At 57.3% G+C, this 15,576-nt stretch overlaps 1 protein-coding gene across 2 annotated transcripts in view; it reads left to right on the top strand.

Annotated features, from left to right (window-relative positions):
• The window catches only part of RFX2 (regulatory factor X2), an 89,739-nt gene extending 76,174 nt beyond the window's left edge, over positions 1 to 13,565 (top strand). Inside the window, exons 9-18 of one of the 2 annotated variants that reach the window (XM_021705569.2) lie at positions 2,049 to 2,164; positions 3,308 to 3,426; positions 3,830 to 3,942; positions 4,369 to 4,523; positions 5,759 to 5,856; positions 6,919 to 7,068; positions 7,927 to 8,135; positions 9,974 to 10,127; positions 11,177 to 11,219; positions 11,775 to 13,565. In XM_021705569.2, the coding sequence (XP_021561244.1) occupies positions 2,049 to 2,164; positions 3,308 to 3,426; positions 3,830 to 3,942; positions 4,369 to 4,523; positions 5,759 to 5,856; positions 6,919 to 7,068; positions 7,927 to 8,135; positions 9,974 to 10,127; positions 11,177 to 11,219; positions 11,775 to 11,887 (1,270 nt within the window). In that variant the 3' untranslated portion in view covers positions 11,888 to 13,565. Of the gene's footprint in view, positions 1 to 2,048; positions 2,165 to 3,307; positions 3,427 to 3,829; positions 3,943 to 4,368; positions 4,524 to 5,758; positions 5,857 to 6,918; positions 7,069 to 7,926; positions 8,136 to 9,973; positions 10,128 to 11,176; positions 11,220 to 11,571; positions 11,685 to 11,774 lie in introns of those variants that run through there. The other variant, XM_021705570.1, reaches the window with a different exon arrangement.
• Positions 13,566 to 15,576: the final 2,011 nt, after the last annotated feature.

Here is a 15,576-nt window from a genome sequence, read left to right on the forward strand (position 1 = left end):
ATATCATTACCACCTCAAGTCCATACTGGACATTAGGGGTCACTCTGGGTGCTCCATTCAAATGGGTTTGTACAAATGTATAATGACATGTATCCAGCATTACGGATCACACAGAGTAGTTTCACTGCCCTGAAAATGCTCTGTGTCCTGACTATTCATCCTTCCCTCCCCTCAACCTCCGGCAGCCACTGACCCTTCTACTGTCCCCATAGTTTTGCCTTTTCCAGAATATCATAGAGCTGGAATCCTAGATCTTTAATTTTCAACTATAGGGGGGAAAAAAAGAGAGAACACTGAAACTAACCCAAGAAGCCTGGAGAAAGAAGCTTATATACTTAAGTTGCTGCTTCTTCCTGACATTCTGATCCAATGGCTGGAAAGGCCTGGTCATTTTCTGGAATGTTCTCTTCTCTATCCATCACACACTGACTCATCTTTTAAGGCAGGGGTCAGCAAACCTTTCTGTAAAGGGCCAAAGAGCAAATATCTTAGGCTTTGCAGGCCACTCTGTCAAGACTATTCAGTCCTCCATGGTAGCATGAAAGCCGACACAGGTGATACAGAGACCAATGGGCGTGGCTGTGTGCCAATAAAACTTTATTCACAAAACAAGGAGCAGCACTGGCCCTCCACAGCTGGGATTTGCAGGCCCCTGGTTCATGGCCCCACTCAAATGTCACCTCCCTGGCAGTCCTGCAGTCACCTCTCCTTTCCTGCTTCCCTCTGTCCCTGGCTCCTCTCCAGAGTCCAGACTGCTCCACGTGGCACCTTCATAACTTGGCCCATCCGTGTGTGGCTAAGAACCCACTTTAGTGGCTCTAAGGCCATCCCAGGGACTCTAAACCACATGTCCAATCGCAGGAGTTGGAGGTCACAGAAGAGAGTCTCCAGGACATTCTCCAGCAGCCAACAGATAGGAGTGGAACCAACAGTCCATCCTGAAGCTATTTGTCCAGACCTGGACTCTGTAGCTTCTTGTTGTTGTTTGGTTTGGGGTTTGGGCCCCTACAAACACCCGTGAATCACGACACCAGGCAGAGTATTATCTTAGGAGCAGCTGTACATCTCATGGCGACAGGCTCGTGCCATTTGCGCTTGGAACCACCGCCCGAGTCAGGCAGTCCACACGTGTCTGAGAGGCTTTTCTCCATCCTCACGGGAAGCCTGGCCCCACTTTCCACAAGGAAAGGCGCTCCCCACTGGAGTTGGGTCCCCCCGCTCTTCCCACAGCACCACCATCACCACCTCGCAGCCGCCTGCTGGGCTCAAGGCACGCCGGGCCCTGGGGAGCCCTTCTTGGGGAATGTTTCCCGTTTGCCGCCAGGACAGGCTGTCCACTGCTTTCTGACTCAAGGCAAAAAAAAGTCCCAGAATTTCCTTTGAGACCATATAATAGTAAGATATTTGTGATTCTATATAAAGAAGTTCACTTATCTTCTAAGGGAGAAGTATTAGGGGGAAAAAAAATACACACACACACGCACACACACACAAGCAACCCTGAATATCCATCAGCAGATGAATGGATACGCCAATGTGTCCATCCAGACAACGGAATGTTACTCAGTCTTAAAAAGGAAGGACGCCTGACACCTGCCACGACATGGAGGGACCCTGAGGACACTGGGCTCAGTGAGAAGAGCCAGACCCAGAAGGACACATCCCACAGGACCCCACTCCCAGGAGGTCCCCAGAGGAGTCCCGTCCACAGAGACAGAGAGGAGAGGGTGGGAGCGGGGGCTGGGGCAAGGGGTGGGGAGTCCATGCTTCGTGGGGACAGGGTCTCTGTGTGAGGAGATGGAACGTTCTGGGGACACAGGATGGGGTGGTCTCAGGACGGCGTGAGTGTGCTTCACGCCGCTGAGCTGTGCACTTAGAGACAGTTACAATGGTGAATTTCATGTTGTGTGTATTTTACCACAAGTTTTTAAACATTACACACACACACACACCCACCCCAAACTGAATCCTGCTCAGTTCTGTGCTCCTTGAGCCCCCTTCGGGCCGTACAGCTAGGGCCTCGTGATGGCGCAGTGTCCCCTGCCCAGGTACCGGCCAGCCCAGAAGACAGACAGCCTCGGGGACAGTGGTTCGCATGGCAGCCTGCACAGCACACCAGAGCAGGCCATGGCCGCGCAGAGCCAGCACCACCAGCAGTACATAGGTGAGTGCCCCCCGCCCCGCGGGCAGGGCCTCCCGGGGAAGCTCCCGTGTCCACTCAGCTCTTCTGGGGCTCGCGGGTTTCAGCACCTGCAGCATCTGCAGGGGTGCTTGAAACAGTTGGCTTGTAGAATACCTCCTGACGTAGAAATGTTCTAGATCAACCTTTGTGGCATCCCCAAGATTTTAGAATAGTCAGCAGATGCCCCCAGAATGAGTGTGTAAAGTGACCATCAGGAAAAGAAGTAAAGAAAAGGAAATGCCCATCGGAAAGAAGACTGGATGTATTTTAAAACCTGTTGCCTCAGGACTTGGCTACCCTCCTCGGGTCTCTTCCTTGCTTCCCTGGAGCATTTACGATGCTCAGGACTCCTTAAAACTGGCTCTCCCGGGGCGCCTGGGTGGCTCAGTTGGTTAAGCGACTGCCTTCGGCTCAGGTCATGATCCTGGAGTCCCGGGATCGAGTCCCACATCGGGCTCCCTGCTCGGCAGGGGGTCTGCTTCTCCCTCTGACCCTCCTCCCTCTCATGCTCTCTGTCTCTCATTCTCTCTCTCGCAAATAAATAAAATCTTAAAAAAAAAAAAAATTAAAAAAAAAAAAACTGGCTCTCCCCTCCTGCTGGCCTGACCCACGGCTGCCTGGCCCTTCCCTGTGAGAGCCCCTCCCCTGCTGGTGCCACGGCCGCCCCGGGGAGCGCCTGACTCGCAGCCTGCCTCATGGGTTGCGCCCAGGGAGGCTCGCTGCAGTCAGCGTCCATGGGCACACACACCGAAGGCGTCAGTGGCCTTCATCTACGTTTAGTGTGTTTTTGGAGCCCAGACAGAACCCTTCAGGGAAGTAACTAGGGACAGCCATGGCTGGCTCCCTCCCCAGATTCACTGCCTGGGGTGGCCCCCACGCTGGGGTGATGGGAGCGCCCGCTGAGTGCCGGGGCCTGGGCTCAGGGCTCATCTGCATATTCACTGTCCCTGGGAGATGACAGTGTTTTCCCCATTCCGTCCCTGAGAAAACCAAAGCTTAAAAGTTGTGAGACCCAGGGCTGTGGAGCAGTCACTGGCAACCCTAACCCTGACCCTAATCCCCCAGCACATGGGCCTCCTATACGTGGCCCTTCTGCAGCTCGGCTAAGGCCCGTTTTCCTCCCAGATGTCTCTCACGTCTTCCCGGAGTTCCCAGCGCCCGACCTGGGCAGCGTCCTGCTGCAGGAGAGCATCACGCCGCACGACGTCAAGGCCCTGCAGCTGGTCTACCGGCGGCACTGCGAGGTGACTGCCCTCCCCCTGCCCCGCCCGGGGAGACCCTGGGGTCCCCCCAGGGCCGGGGTTGGAGAGCCGAGCGAGCCTGCCCTCCCCCCACAACCCGGTGAGGCGGTCAGCCTCCCGCGTCGCCAGAACTGCCAAACTCTCCAACATCACCAGGTGTCCCTGGGTGACCTGGAGGAGGAGGAAGAGGCGGGAGCGGCCCCCTGCTTCCTCTCGCCAAGTAGATAGAATCTCCCCCCTCTAAACCGTGGCACGTCTGTCTGTCCTCTCTTGGGGTCTCTCTCTGGATTTCAGGGGACCCCACTGCAGCTCTCCACGCTGCCCGCTTGGCATGTCCCGACAACACGTGATAGGCACACTTTTTAACACGCACACCCGTGAGGTCGACGGCTGTGTTTATTCGCAGGCAACTTTAGACGTCGTGGTGAACCTCCAGTTTCACTACATTGAGAAGCTGTGGCTTTCCTTCTGGAACTCAAAAGCCTCCTCGGGCGATGGCCCTGCCTCTCTACCTGCCAGGTAACTGCCCTCGCCCTGCCCCCGCCCCCAGTGGCCACGGAGCCACCAGCTCATTTCCCAGGACCCCGGCGCTAACCTGCAGGCTGCGGACACCCACACTGTGACCCACAGACAAATGCGTCCCCTTTCCAAGAATCGGCGCTCAGAGCCCCCTTCTGTGTGTGTGTGTGTGTGTGTGTGTGTGTGTGTGTGTGTGTGTATGTGGTTTCCACACTGACTGTGTTGCCCATTCCCTTGCTTCAGCACGAGACACTGTAGAGGGGACCCCATGCCGGCCCAAATAGGGGACATGTCATCCCCCGGCCACAGGCAGGGAAGGGGGCGGCGCGGGCCCACTGGGGAATGAGAGGTGGGGCGAGGTCTGTCCCGGGGGCCCTCTGACACCCTGCGGGCCGCGGCTCACCCCGGCTGTCCCGTCCCCCACAGCGACGGGGAACCTGAAGGCGCCGTCCTCCCGAAGGACAAGCTGGTGTCTCTGTGTAAATGCGAGCCCATTCTCAAGTGGATGAGGAACTGCGACCACATCCTGTACCAGGCCCTGGTGGAGATCCTCATCCCCGACGTGCTGCGGCCGGTGCCCAGTAAGCAGCTCTGTGGGCTGCTGTGCCCCCCCGGCACCCCTGTGCTTTCCCTGCCCTGCCCCCAGAACGAGGCCAAGCGGAGGGCCAGCTCGTGGCTCTGGGGAGGCCTGTCACCCTTGGGTCACCGCCCGCCAGCACTGGCCCGGGCTTTGGCGTGCTCGGTGCTGCGGGGCTCCCAGTGACACTCCAGTCTCCAAGTTCCTCTGGGACCCGGGATGCCCCCCAGGAGATCCCCAGAGTGGGGCCGAGGTCACGGGATAGCCCTACCCCTCCCTGTCTGCACGTTTGCTGAAAGCCCTGGGAGGGTCTCCACCCGCTGTGCCCCTCTGCCTCCAGGGCCTCCCCGCAGGAGGCATGCCCTGCCAGCCCCTTATAGGCTCTCCCTTGCAGCCCCCAGGGTCCTGAGGGTAGAAGCCCCGGAGTGAGGATGCTGGGCCCTGAGGCCTCACGCTTAAGGAATGACTGCGGGGGGGGGGGGGGGGGGGCAGAGCATGGGTACACCTGGTGGTGACCTATCGGTTTTTGTGCCCTTTGGCACGACGGAAACTTCGGTCTTTCTTAATGAACTGGTCTGCTGCTTTTGTGCCACAAAATGGGAAACAGCCAAACCGCTGCGCTTCTCCTTTGGGCTTGCCCGCCCCGGAGCTGTTCACCGCAATGCGCAGTTAGAGTCTCCGTGTTCAGGTTTGGGTTGGGGTATATTTGCTTTTACATTTTTGAAGTTTTTTCTTTTTAAACAGTCTGATTTGTTTCTTATTTGCCAGCACCTCACAATAAACTCGGAAGTTGGTGGAAGATCTGTACATGCATGTGTGTGGGTCAGGGCTTCTCCTCAGCACTGTGGACTGTTCTCTGTAATGCTGGGCCGTCCTGGGCACTAAAGGGGGGGTTGAGCCCAGCCCCCACCCGCTCGATGCTGGAGCTTCCCCCACTGGGACGACCACAGATGTCTGTACACACCCCCCAGTGTCCCCGGGGGCAGAGTCGCGCTGGGTGAGGGGACCACTAAGGAAGGAGGCAGAGGAACAGAGATGAAGGCACTGGGTGGCCCCAATTCTCACCCGGCGCCTCCCTCACTAAATGCCCTACGTTCTCCCTGGTCCCTCGTCCATGTGTGCTCAGCCGCCTTTCTCTTGCTCCAACAGCTTCATTGCATGTGCGCCTCTTCCATTCCTGCTGATCCTGATGGGGATCAGGACTGCCTTTCTCACTGTGTCATGGCTTGTGTCCCCCAGGTACCTTGACACAGGCCATCCGTAATTTTGCCAAGAGCTTGGAAGGCTGGTTGACGAACGCCATGAGAGACTTCCCACAGCAGGTCATCCAGACCAAGGTAACCGCTCTGCTCTGGGGGGCAGCTGGGAAGGGCTCAGGGAGGGGCTCTTGGCCCTGTGCCCAGGCAAAGCAGGCCGCTCCCGAGGGTCCTGAGGACCATGAGTCCCCTGCCCCCCACGAAGCCTCGAGGATGCTGGCAATGTGGGACGGACACTCGCAGGGAGGGGCCCAACAGAAGCTGTCATTTGCTGTGATGCATTTGGGTGGATTCAGAACAGATAGAATGTTTCTGTGCACCTCACGGGCGGGAGGGTTTAAACTCCTTGCTGTCACCCTTACTGCAATAGTCTTGGCCGCAAAGCAGAATTTAAAATGTGGAGAGTGGGCCTCCATGCGCAGAAGAGAGTGACGGCTGCTCTCGCAAGCGCCGCTTAGAGACCTGCGCACAGGTGAGGCCGCGCTCCAAGACGGGCCGCCCTGACCGCGGTCTGGAACAATCTGTCCGACCAGTGACTCAAACCTCAGGGTGCGGGGCGCCTGGGGCTCAGTCGGCTGAGCGTCTGCCTTCAGCTCAGCTCGTGATCCCAGGGTCCTGGGATCGAGCCCCGCGTGGGGCTCCCTGCACAGCGGAGAGCCTGCTTCTCCCTCTGCCTGCCGCTCCCCCTGCTTGTGCACGCACGCGCTCCCTCTCTAATAAATAAATAAAATCTTAACAACAAAAAAAAGAAACATAGCCATGCTTATTAAAAAAAAACCAAGTGGGTAAAATCGCAGATTCCCAGGCCCCGGCCCCACCAAGCTTGATCCAGTGGCACCCAGGGATCCGTATTCCCCCGCCCCGGCCGCTCCAGAGAGCCGAAGGAATTCTAGAAACAGCGGCGTCAGCACCCTGTCCCGGGTGCTAATTCAGCGACGCTATGGCGTCTGCTCTAGATGCCAAGATGCCTCAGGAGGTTCGTGTCCTTCGCTTATTCTCACTCTTCGGGTCCTTGAGACCGTCGGAAGGGTGGGTCCCCCCTCCCTCCCCTCCGCACTGTCCCGGAGCCCACGATCCCCTCCACAGAGAGGAGAGAATGCGCTCTCCCCCGCACCTCACCGTCTGCACCTCCCCCGGCCACAGGTCGGCGTGGTCAGCGCCTTTGCCCAGACCCTGCGCAGATACACGTCGCTCAACCACCTCGCTCAGGCGGCGCGCGCTGTGCTGCAGAACACCTCCCAGATCAACCAGATGCTCAGTGACCTCAACCGCGTGGACTTCGCCAACGTGCAGGTGACTTTCTCCAATGCAATTCCCCATGACCTGGGATGGGGCGTGGGGACCGGGCTGCAGATCAGCGACCCCCACCCCGCCTTCTAGCCTCGAGAAAAAGGCTCAAAACCACAAAATGCAACCCGCAGCAAAACCCAGTATGCATGAGAACAGGGTCAGGGCGGAAGCCCCCTCCCTGCAGCCCCCCAGGCCTCCAGGTGCTGGGACCCACACCTTGGGTCACCCTCCTTAAGAATCTACCTTCCTGGGCGCCTGGGTGGCTCAGTTGGTTAAGCGACTGCCTTCGGCTCAGGTCATGATCCTGGAGTCCTGGGATCGAGTCCCGCATCGGGCTCCCTGCTCGGCAGGGAGTCTGCTTCTCCCTCTGACCCTCCTCCCTCTCAAACTCTCTGTCTCTCATTCTCTCTCTCTCAAATAAATAAATAAAATCTTTAAAAAAAAAAAAAAAAAGAATCTACCTTCCTGCTGCCATTTTCACAGCTCTCTCCTCTGGGCTCAGAAAAGTGCAGGCTGTGTTCCTGCGCGTCCTGCCTCAGTGATACTCACGCTGAGTTCAGGCTCTGAATTCATCCGCTAAATAAACACACACACCTTTAGAGAAAGGAGCACTTAAAACACCACAAACACACGGTGTGTGGTCTGAGCTTTGGCCCCAGGAAACATGGGTTTCCGCGTTTGGAACCAGGGCAGGCTCCCCCTCTGGCTGTCCGTCTGTCCGGCTCCACCCCGGGGGCTCAAGTGGCAGCCGGCAAAGGCCCAGAGTGGGTGCTGGCCCCCATGCTCCCCCCGCACCCCACACGGCGCTGGGCCGGGGGTGGGGGTGGGGGGCCACCCTGACCTGCCGCCCACGCCCCGCAGGAGCAGGCCTCGTGGGTGTGCCAGTGTGAGGAGAGCATGGTGCAGCGGCTGGAGCAGGACTTCAAGCTGACCCTGCAGCAGCAGAGCTCCCTGGACCAGTGGGCCAGCTGGCTGGACAACGTGGTCACCCAGGTCCTGAAGCAGCATGCCGGCAGCCCCAGCTTCCCCAAGGCTGCCCGCCAGTTCCTTCTGAAATGGTCCTTTTACAGGTAAGTCCGGCTTGGTTTCCGAGAGAACCCAGGGAAGGCGGGCATGGTGGGCTCCGAAGGTCCAGCGGCCCGCTCACCAGGCTCCCGGGGCAGGCACCGTGTGCTGACGGAGACAGCCTGCAACTTTTCTTTCCAGACCTGTGCTCTCCTCTGGCTGACATGAGGCATTCGGGAGAAGGGCTGGTGCAGCATTAACGGCCAAGCCACGGCTCCCCGGGTGGGGGAAGGGGCACGCAGAGACATCCCCCTCCACTCCCCCACCCCCCGCTGGGGACCCAAAATCCGAGTTCGCTTGTTTACCTTTAGGGGGCTTGGCCATACAGAGCCAAGGAGCTTCTGAGGAGAAAACAGCCCAAATCCCAAGCCGTTCCACTCTGTCCACTGACTCGGCCTTTGGGTTCACACACGTTCAAGCGACCTTTGCTTTCCACATGCTGGTCTGGACGTGGTGGTCAGCACCTGGCTTCCCTCCTTGGCTGCCTTTGCTAAGCCGTCTCAGATCCACAGCCTGCTGAAGCCACCTCTCTTTCCCCCACTGCCAAACCAAGTGCCTTAAGAGTGCATCTACGCGCCGGCCCAGGAGGACGTGCGAAGCCTTAAGTATAATGTCATCAGCTGCTCTTACCGACTCACCTGCACACCCCATCGTTCCCACACAAGCACAGAGTGTCAGCCTGTTAAAAAAAAAAATAACAGGGCACGCTAACATTTTCAAAAGTTGATTGGAGCAGCCCCAACCCGCAGGTGCTCAGTGAGCGAGGGGAGAGGTGTTTACAGAGAATTTGCGGGAGCAAAGCAAGGAAATGAGGTGATTGGCTTGAGCTTGAGCTTCGCTGCTGCCACTGTGGAGGGGGGAGCCTGGCCCTTCGTGGCTGGTGGTTCGAGGGTTCCCTCAGAATCGCACACGTCACCTCCAGCTTGGTTCTGGGATGCTTGGGCCACACGGCGTCAGAGCTACTGCTGTGCAGGGCCCCCTGCTTGGTGACTCTGTCGGGGGCTCACACACATCTCCTCCTGCCTTGTCCCCTCATGGTTCTTTTGCTACCACAGCGATGAGTGGGGAAGCTCTGAGGTGGGGCAGTCGGGTGTTTGGGGTCGGGTGCCAAGTGATCTCATCCCTTTAGATCAGGGGCCGCTTTTTCTGTGAAGAATCAGATAGTAAGTATTTCCAAGAAATAAATAAACTTTTATCGGCACACAACATGTAAATGAACAGGCATGACCAATGTGCCAATAAAACTTTATTTATGGACACCAAACTGAATTTCAGGTACTTTTCACGGGTCGTGAAACATAATTCTTCTTTTGACTGTGTCTCCGACCATTTAAACCTGTAAAACCCATTGTTAGTTCGCGGGATGTACAGGAGTGGGCAGTGGGCTGGATCTGGTCTGGATTTGGGGCCATACGTCCCCAGCCCCTGCTGCAAATGAAAGAGGCGGAAGCTCCCTGACGTTCTGTCTTGTTTTAGGCACCTAAACCACTGACTGAGGAGCCAAGGCTGGATGGGAGGGAATCCCAGGAGGAGGGAAGGCCGGGAAAGGCTGCCCGCCGTGGGCGAGTCGTAAGGGCACTACGACTGACCACAGGCCATTGGCTAAGGCTTGTGTCAGACAGAGACAATGTCCCGTCTCCACGGCCCCCTGCTTAGAGCTGACCGCCCCGCCCGCCTCCCCTCCACCCCTGCCTGTCACAACGGACACAGGGGCGGTCTGGGTGGCTGGCAGGCCCCTCGTGGGATCTATGGGCCCCCCCCCCCCAAAAAGCCTGGCCCGACTGCCTGCCTGCGAGTCCATGCTCCCCGGAAGTCCCCAGCCTCTGTCTGTCCATCCCCCCAGCTCCATGGTGATCCGCGACCTCACGCTACGCAGCGCCGCCAGCTTTGGCTCCTTCCACCTGATCCGCCTGCTCTATGACGAGTACATGTTCTACCTGGTGGAGCACCGTGTCGCCGAGGCGACCGGAGAGACGCCCATTGCTGTGATGGGAGAGGTGAGGGCCCCTCCTGCCCTGGGGACCCCGGCACGCCATGGGCAGTGTGTGTGACACAGTGGACGGCCCAAAGAGAAAACACTCACAGGAGGCCTGTGGGTGGGAAAGCGCTCGCAGGCTGGAGCCCACTGGCCTGGGTTCAGCCCTGGCCCCTCCGCCTCCTAGAGCGTTCCTGCCCCTGAAATGAGACCTGGAACACCCGGCCCGTGGGAGGTCTCCTGTTGGAACGGACATATAAAATGTACCATTCTGGCCATTTTAAAGTGAACGATTCAGTGGCATTTAGTACACTAAGAGTTGTGCAGCCACCACTTCTAAGTCCAGAACATTCCATCACCCCAAAGGCAAACCCCACCCCTATCAGCAGTCACCACCATCCCTCTCCCCAGGCGCTGGCACCCACCACCCTGCTTTCTGCCAGGATCTGCCTGTTGTGGGCGCCATACCCGGGTGGAATCATACGTGGGTGTGGCCTTTCTTATCTGGCATCTGTCACTCCACATCATCTTTGCAAGATGCAGCCGCACTGTAGCGCGGATCATTGCCTCACTGCTTCTGTGGCCAGATAATATTTCCTTGCACGGACAGTCCACATTTGGCTTTACCTGTTCATATGCTGATGATCACATGGGTTGTTTACAGCTTTGCGCTGCTGTGGGCACACATTCTTGTTTGAATACCTGTGTTCACTTCTTTTGAGTACATTCCTAGGAGCAGAATTGCCGGGTCATGTGGGGTTGTTTTGAGGAAAAAATGAGGTGATGCCTAGAGAGCTTTTAGTACATAATAAGCCTGTCACCTTTAGAGGCCACAGTCCCTGTCCTTTCAGTGGCCTGAGCAGTCAGCACCCACTCAGCCCTCCAGCAGCTCCCAGGCAAGACCCAGAAGGTGCCAGAGGGGACACACCAGCATCAGCGCCACTTCTCATGGGGGAACCACTCTCCTTTACAAGCGAAGCCTGTGTTAACTACAGATAGAGGACAGTGCTGACATTCACCAGGACCAGGCCCCTCTGTGGAGGCCCCTGACTCTGGGCTTCTCTCTTTCAGTTCAACGATCTCGCTTCCCTATCGCTGACACTGCTCGATAAAGGTGGGTGTGTCCGTGGCTTTTCCGTGAGGCTCTCCCAGGGGCTATTCCTCCCACCCTGGGCCTAGTAGACATCGAGGCAGCTCCCAGGGTGGGTTTGAGGGCCTTCAGGAGCTGGCATCCAGACAGGCTGGTGAGGCCTGGGCAGCAGCAGGTGTCCCAGTGATGCTTATGCGGGCCTGGCCCCTGCTGGGGCTCAGAGGAGCAGCCCTGCACCTCCTTCTTGGGTGGGTGCTTTGGGATGCCATCTAATCCTGCTCCCCAGGCACCTCCACATCAGGCCCAGGAGCAGGGCCACAGTCCTGGGCTGCCTGCATCCACTTGCCCCTACCCCAACCCATTCCCTGCCCCACAGGGTAGGGGGCACCAACTGCTGAGGGGGACCCTGCCAAGAATGTGACCCAGCAAATGGACACTGGTCAAGGGAGCTCTCCAGGAAGAAGGCCTCCCTGGGCACTGCAGGGCAGTGTCCACACCTGTGCACCTCTCTGAGTATGTGCTTCTCTCTCCCTCTCCTTCCTGCGCCCACACTCCTCATCCGCAACGCTAACCCTGCAGATGACCTCCGCGAGGATCGTGGCCGTGAGGCCAACTCTGACGCCCGCAGCCTGGGCGAGCCCCTGGTGAAGCGGGAGCGCAGTGACCCGAACCACTCCCTGCAGGGCATCTAGCTCTGCGGTGCCTTCCCCAGGCTCCAGACCGGGCCCCTCGAGCTCTACTGTAATAGTGCCTCTTAGATGACGTGACCTTTGCTCTGACTCACGGGGGCGCCCTCCAGAAGAAAAACCCTCGTGAACCACAACAGAAGGTCACATTGGGTTCCCGAGTGCCTGAGCTGCTCACCCGGTGCCTCCTGGGTCATCTTTTCCTTCTGAGTGTTCTTCTCTCCTCTGCCGGACCATGAACTTTGGTCCAAGTCTACCCATCCCGCCTGAGAGCTGAAAGGGGCCACGATGGACGAGCGGGCACCTCCACATTGGGCTTCTCCTCGGATCAGCTGCTTCCAGCTTCCACCATTATTTTTTAAAACTCAGATCCCAGGAGGGAAGGGGTGTCCTGCAGCTGTTGGGCAGTCCTGAGCTGACCGGTGTCCACAGAGCCCCCTGCCTTGGTGCCCTGTGGTGGGAAGGGACCTTCTCCGTGCTGTGCCCAGGGCCTCCTGCCCTGCTGGCTGTGCTGAGGCATGGAGGCCGGCCCACAGGCCCACAGGAGCCCCATCTGCAGACACCTAACATCCCCAGAGGCAGCTGTCAATCGCCATGGCCCCATGTGGCCCAGAGAACCAGTCACGGAAATGGGCCGCCCATGCCAAGACATAGTGGTGTCTTTAAGAACCAAGACCAGAAGTTTTATCAGCAACTGGAAGGATTTGGGTTCTGTCCAAGGTCACAGCCAATGTCAAGCCAAACTGCCAGGTCTGGAATGAGTTTGTTCCAAGGAGGCTGGGTGGTTGGTGTTTCAGTGGTGTCTTCAGAGAGCAGCCATCGGGCCAAGCCTGCCTGGCTCCTGCCGTGTAGAATCTTCTGGAATGCCTGCCTTTAAATTAGCAATCCTGGAGCACTTTGACCCGGGGCAAGTCCCATCTTGAACTGCTCAAAGTCAACACTCTTCTCTGGGCTAAATGAATCCTGAGGACTTGCACAGCCCTTGAACTTTGAACACTCCGGATCCAGATCCGCTGTAACACATCGCACTTGGTTAGCTCCATGCAAGAGTCCTGCCCCCAAACCAACTGCAAAGAAGAAAGACAAACCTCTGGTCTAGGAAGCACCATCTTATGAAATGCAATAGTTTCTCCTTTTGGAAATATGTTTATACCAATAGTTTTGTGCTCTAATTGTTATTAGAACGTTTCTTATGAACATGTATATTGCAGTATATTCAGTCCCCAATATTTTTTTTCTCATTCACACAGAAGGTACTAATGTAAACTCACGTGGCCTTTAAAAAGCTTACTTCCCAACAAGCAGGAGCGCTGGGCACTCCTAGGCCCACACCAGGTGTGCAGGGCGGTGTGGAGGGGAAAGACAGGAAAGCTAGGCGCTTGTCTTAGAAACCAGAAGTCTATCCTCATCACGACGTTTCTCTGGTTTTACAGTTCAAGACTTAGATGAAGTCAGACAGAAAGAATGTCTTTAAAATATATATATCTCCTCTCCTGGGAGACATTTAAGCTCACAGTTCTCGGATTGTAATGGCCTGCCTTGTCTTCCACGGGGGGTGAGCAGTACAAACCGGGTTTCCGCCTTACGCTCCTGCCTTTGCAGGATTCCATAAGGGACAATACAAATGACGGTAAAGACACGCGCCTTCCAAGCCCGTTCTTGTTTTTCATGGCATTGAACACACGCGATCCACACTCCAGCTTCTCCCCGACAAACACACACACACACGGTGGCCTGGGAGGATGCAGGCCTCCCTTCAGGCCAGTCCCCTGCCCTGGACAGCCAACCTGGCCGGGCTCCTGCCCTGCGAGGCTCCAAGGAGAAGCAGTGGCCTCCAGCACTTTGTTCTTGACTCTGGGGAGTGTTCCAGAAGGAGCAGATTCCCTGAGCTTCATTTGGCAAGGCCAGCTCTGGGCTAGAGATGACAAGAAAACAATTCTCAGCCCAGGATGGTCAAGACTATTTGTAAGCAGACTAGACTTACTCAGATATGGCAGAATAAACCCCGGCTCCAGGCACTGATGAAACCCACCAGTTGTTCCCAGGGCTTATTCGGTAGATGGGTGGGGGGCCAAACTTGGGACGAATCACTGCACGAGCTTGTTCTAAAATGGCCAAGTCCTGGGCCCCATCCACAGAGAGGCTGCCTGGTGGGATTACCATGGGGAATCCGAGTTGTTTGGACTTCCCCTCTGGAGGAGTTGGAGGGGCTCTGACACAGGGGATTATAGGACTTTGAAGAAACCCTGCAGAGGAGACCAACAGGCTCAGGAACCAGGAACGGCCCACGGATGGGAAGATGTTCCAGAAATGTGGGACACAATTCCTGGTCAGCCACCCCTAAAAAGTTGCTCCTCCGTGCCAGGCCAGCACCCCACGTGCCCCAGAGATGCTCAGCCCTGGCCCCAGCCCAGGCCCATCTGTCCCCAGTAGAGGCCCTGAGGCCCCCCGGTGACACTAAAATCGTCTACTACTTCCCTGGGCTGGGACCTCCAAGGGCCTGCATGCGGCTTAATGCTCTGCCATCACAGTCTTGAAATTCTTACTAGTTTTTGAACAAAGGGCCCACGCTTTCATTTTGCGCTGGGCCCCGGTGCAAATTTTGTGGCCAGTCTTGGGAAACTCCCAGGATACAACCATGCAGACTCCCCTTCAGCTGGGCGGCCAGGCCCTGTCTCTGTGGCGAGTCCCTGCCAGGCTCTGAGAACCCAGCGGAACCCCGACTCGCCCCAGCCGCTCGTGGTTCACGATTGCAGGCCCTCTCCAGCCTGAGACCCCTGAGCAGTGCCAGCCCTTGCACCAAGCAGCAGCCACCCCCAGCCCGCCCTGTCTGAGAGCCAGGCCCGGTGCTGGGGTGGCAGGGTCCCTGGAGAAGGAGAGCCAGGCCCTGCTCATGGGCCAGAGTGGCTGGTGACGGAGTGAGCACAGGTGATGCCTCCATGACCACCGTCCCAGGAGCCAGAGAGGAGATGAGCAGGACAGACTGCTGAAGGCCCACAGGCTATCAAGTCCCTCAGGGCAGAGGGCCAAACAACAAAGGGAACCTAGTCCCACCAAGAGCCTCTGGGAGGTTCTAATCACAATGGCTCCACACTAGATGCTTCTGTCCAATCTCCTCTTTTTGATAGTAGGTGTTACCCACACTGTACACATGGGAAAACTGAAGCTACCTGCTGGAATGCAGATATGACGGCTGGAGCATCAACAGCCATTTTAGACCTTGAGGTGGACTCCTATAATAAGGATGGCAAAGCAATGAGACAGAAGGAGCCTGGATCCCTGGTGATCATGGAGCTGCATTACAATCCTGATGACCCGCAGAGTTCAGTAAGCCGCGGGGGGGGGGGGGGGGGCAGGGGAACCCACAGATGTTCTGCCTCTGGGAACTCTCTGGTAGCAAGAACTCTGAAGCAAGCTGTGAGGTACACCCCCCCACACACACATACACATACACACACTCCAGCTGTGGGTGTGCTAAGAAGGGAGAGACTCCCTAGCTGAGGGTGTCACCCCTCCACCACTTTTCCTCCCACAGCTCAGGCTGTTGCCGTCTGCTCCCAGCTCCCACTCCAGAGCTTCATCCTTCCACACCTTCTGTGACCCGGTCCATACCCAAATGGAAATGCCCCTCCACGTGCTGCTGACTTGCCCCACAGTGGCCCGGCCCACAACTGCTCAGAGGTGTGTGGGTGCCT

Source organism: Neomonachus schauinslandi, chromosome 1 (assembly GCF_002201575.2).
Source record: "Neomonachus schauinslandi chromosome 1, ASM220157v2, whole genome shotgun sequence".
Taxonomy (NCBI): domain Eukaryota; kingdom Metazoa; phylum Chordata; class Mammalia; order Carnivora; family Phocidae; genus Neomonachus; species Neomonachus schauinslandi.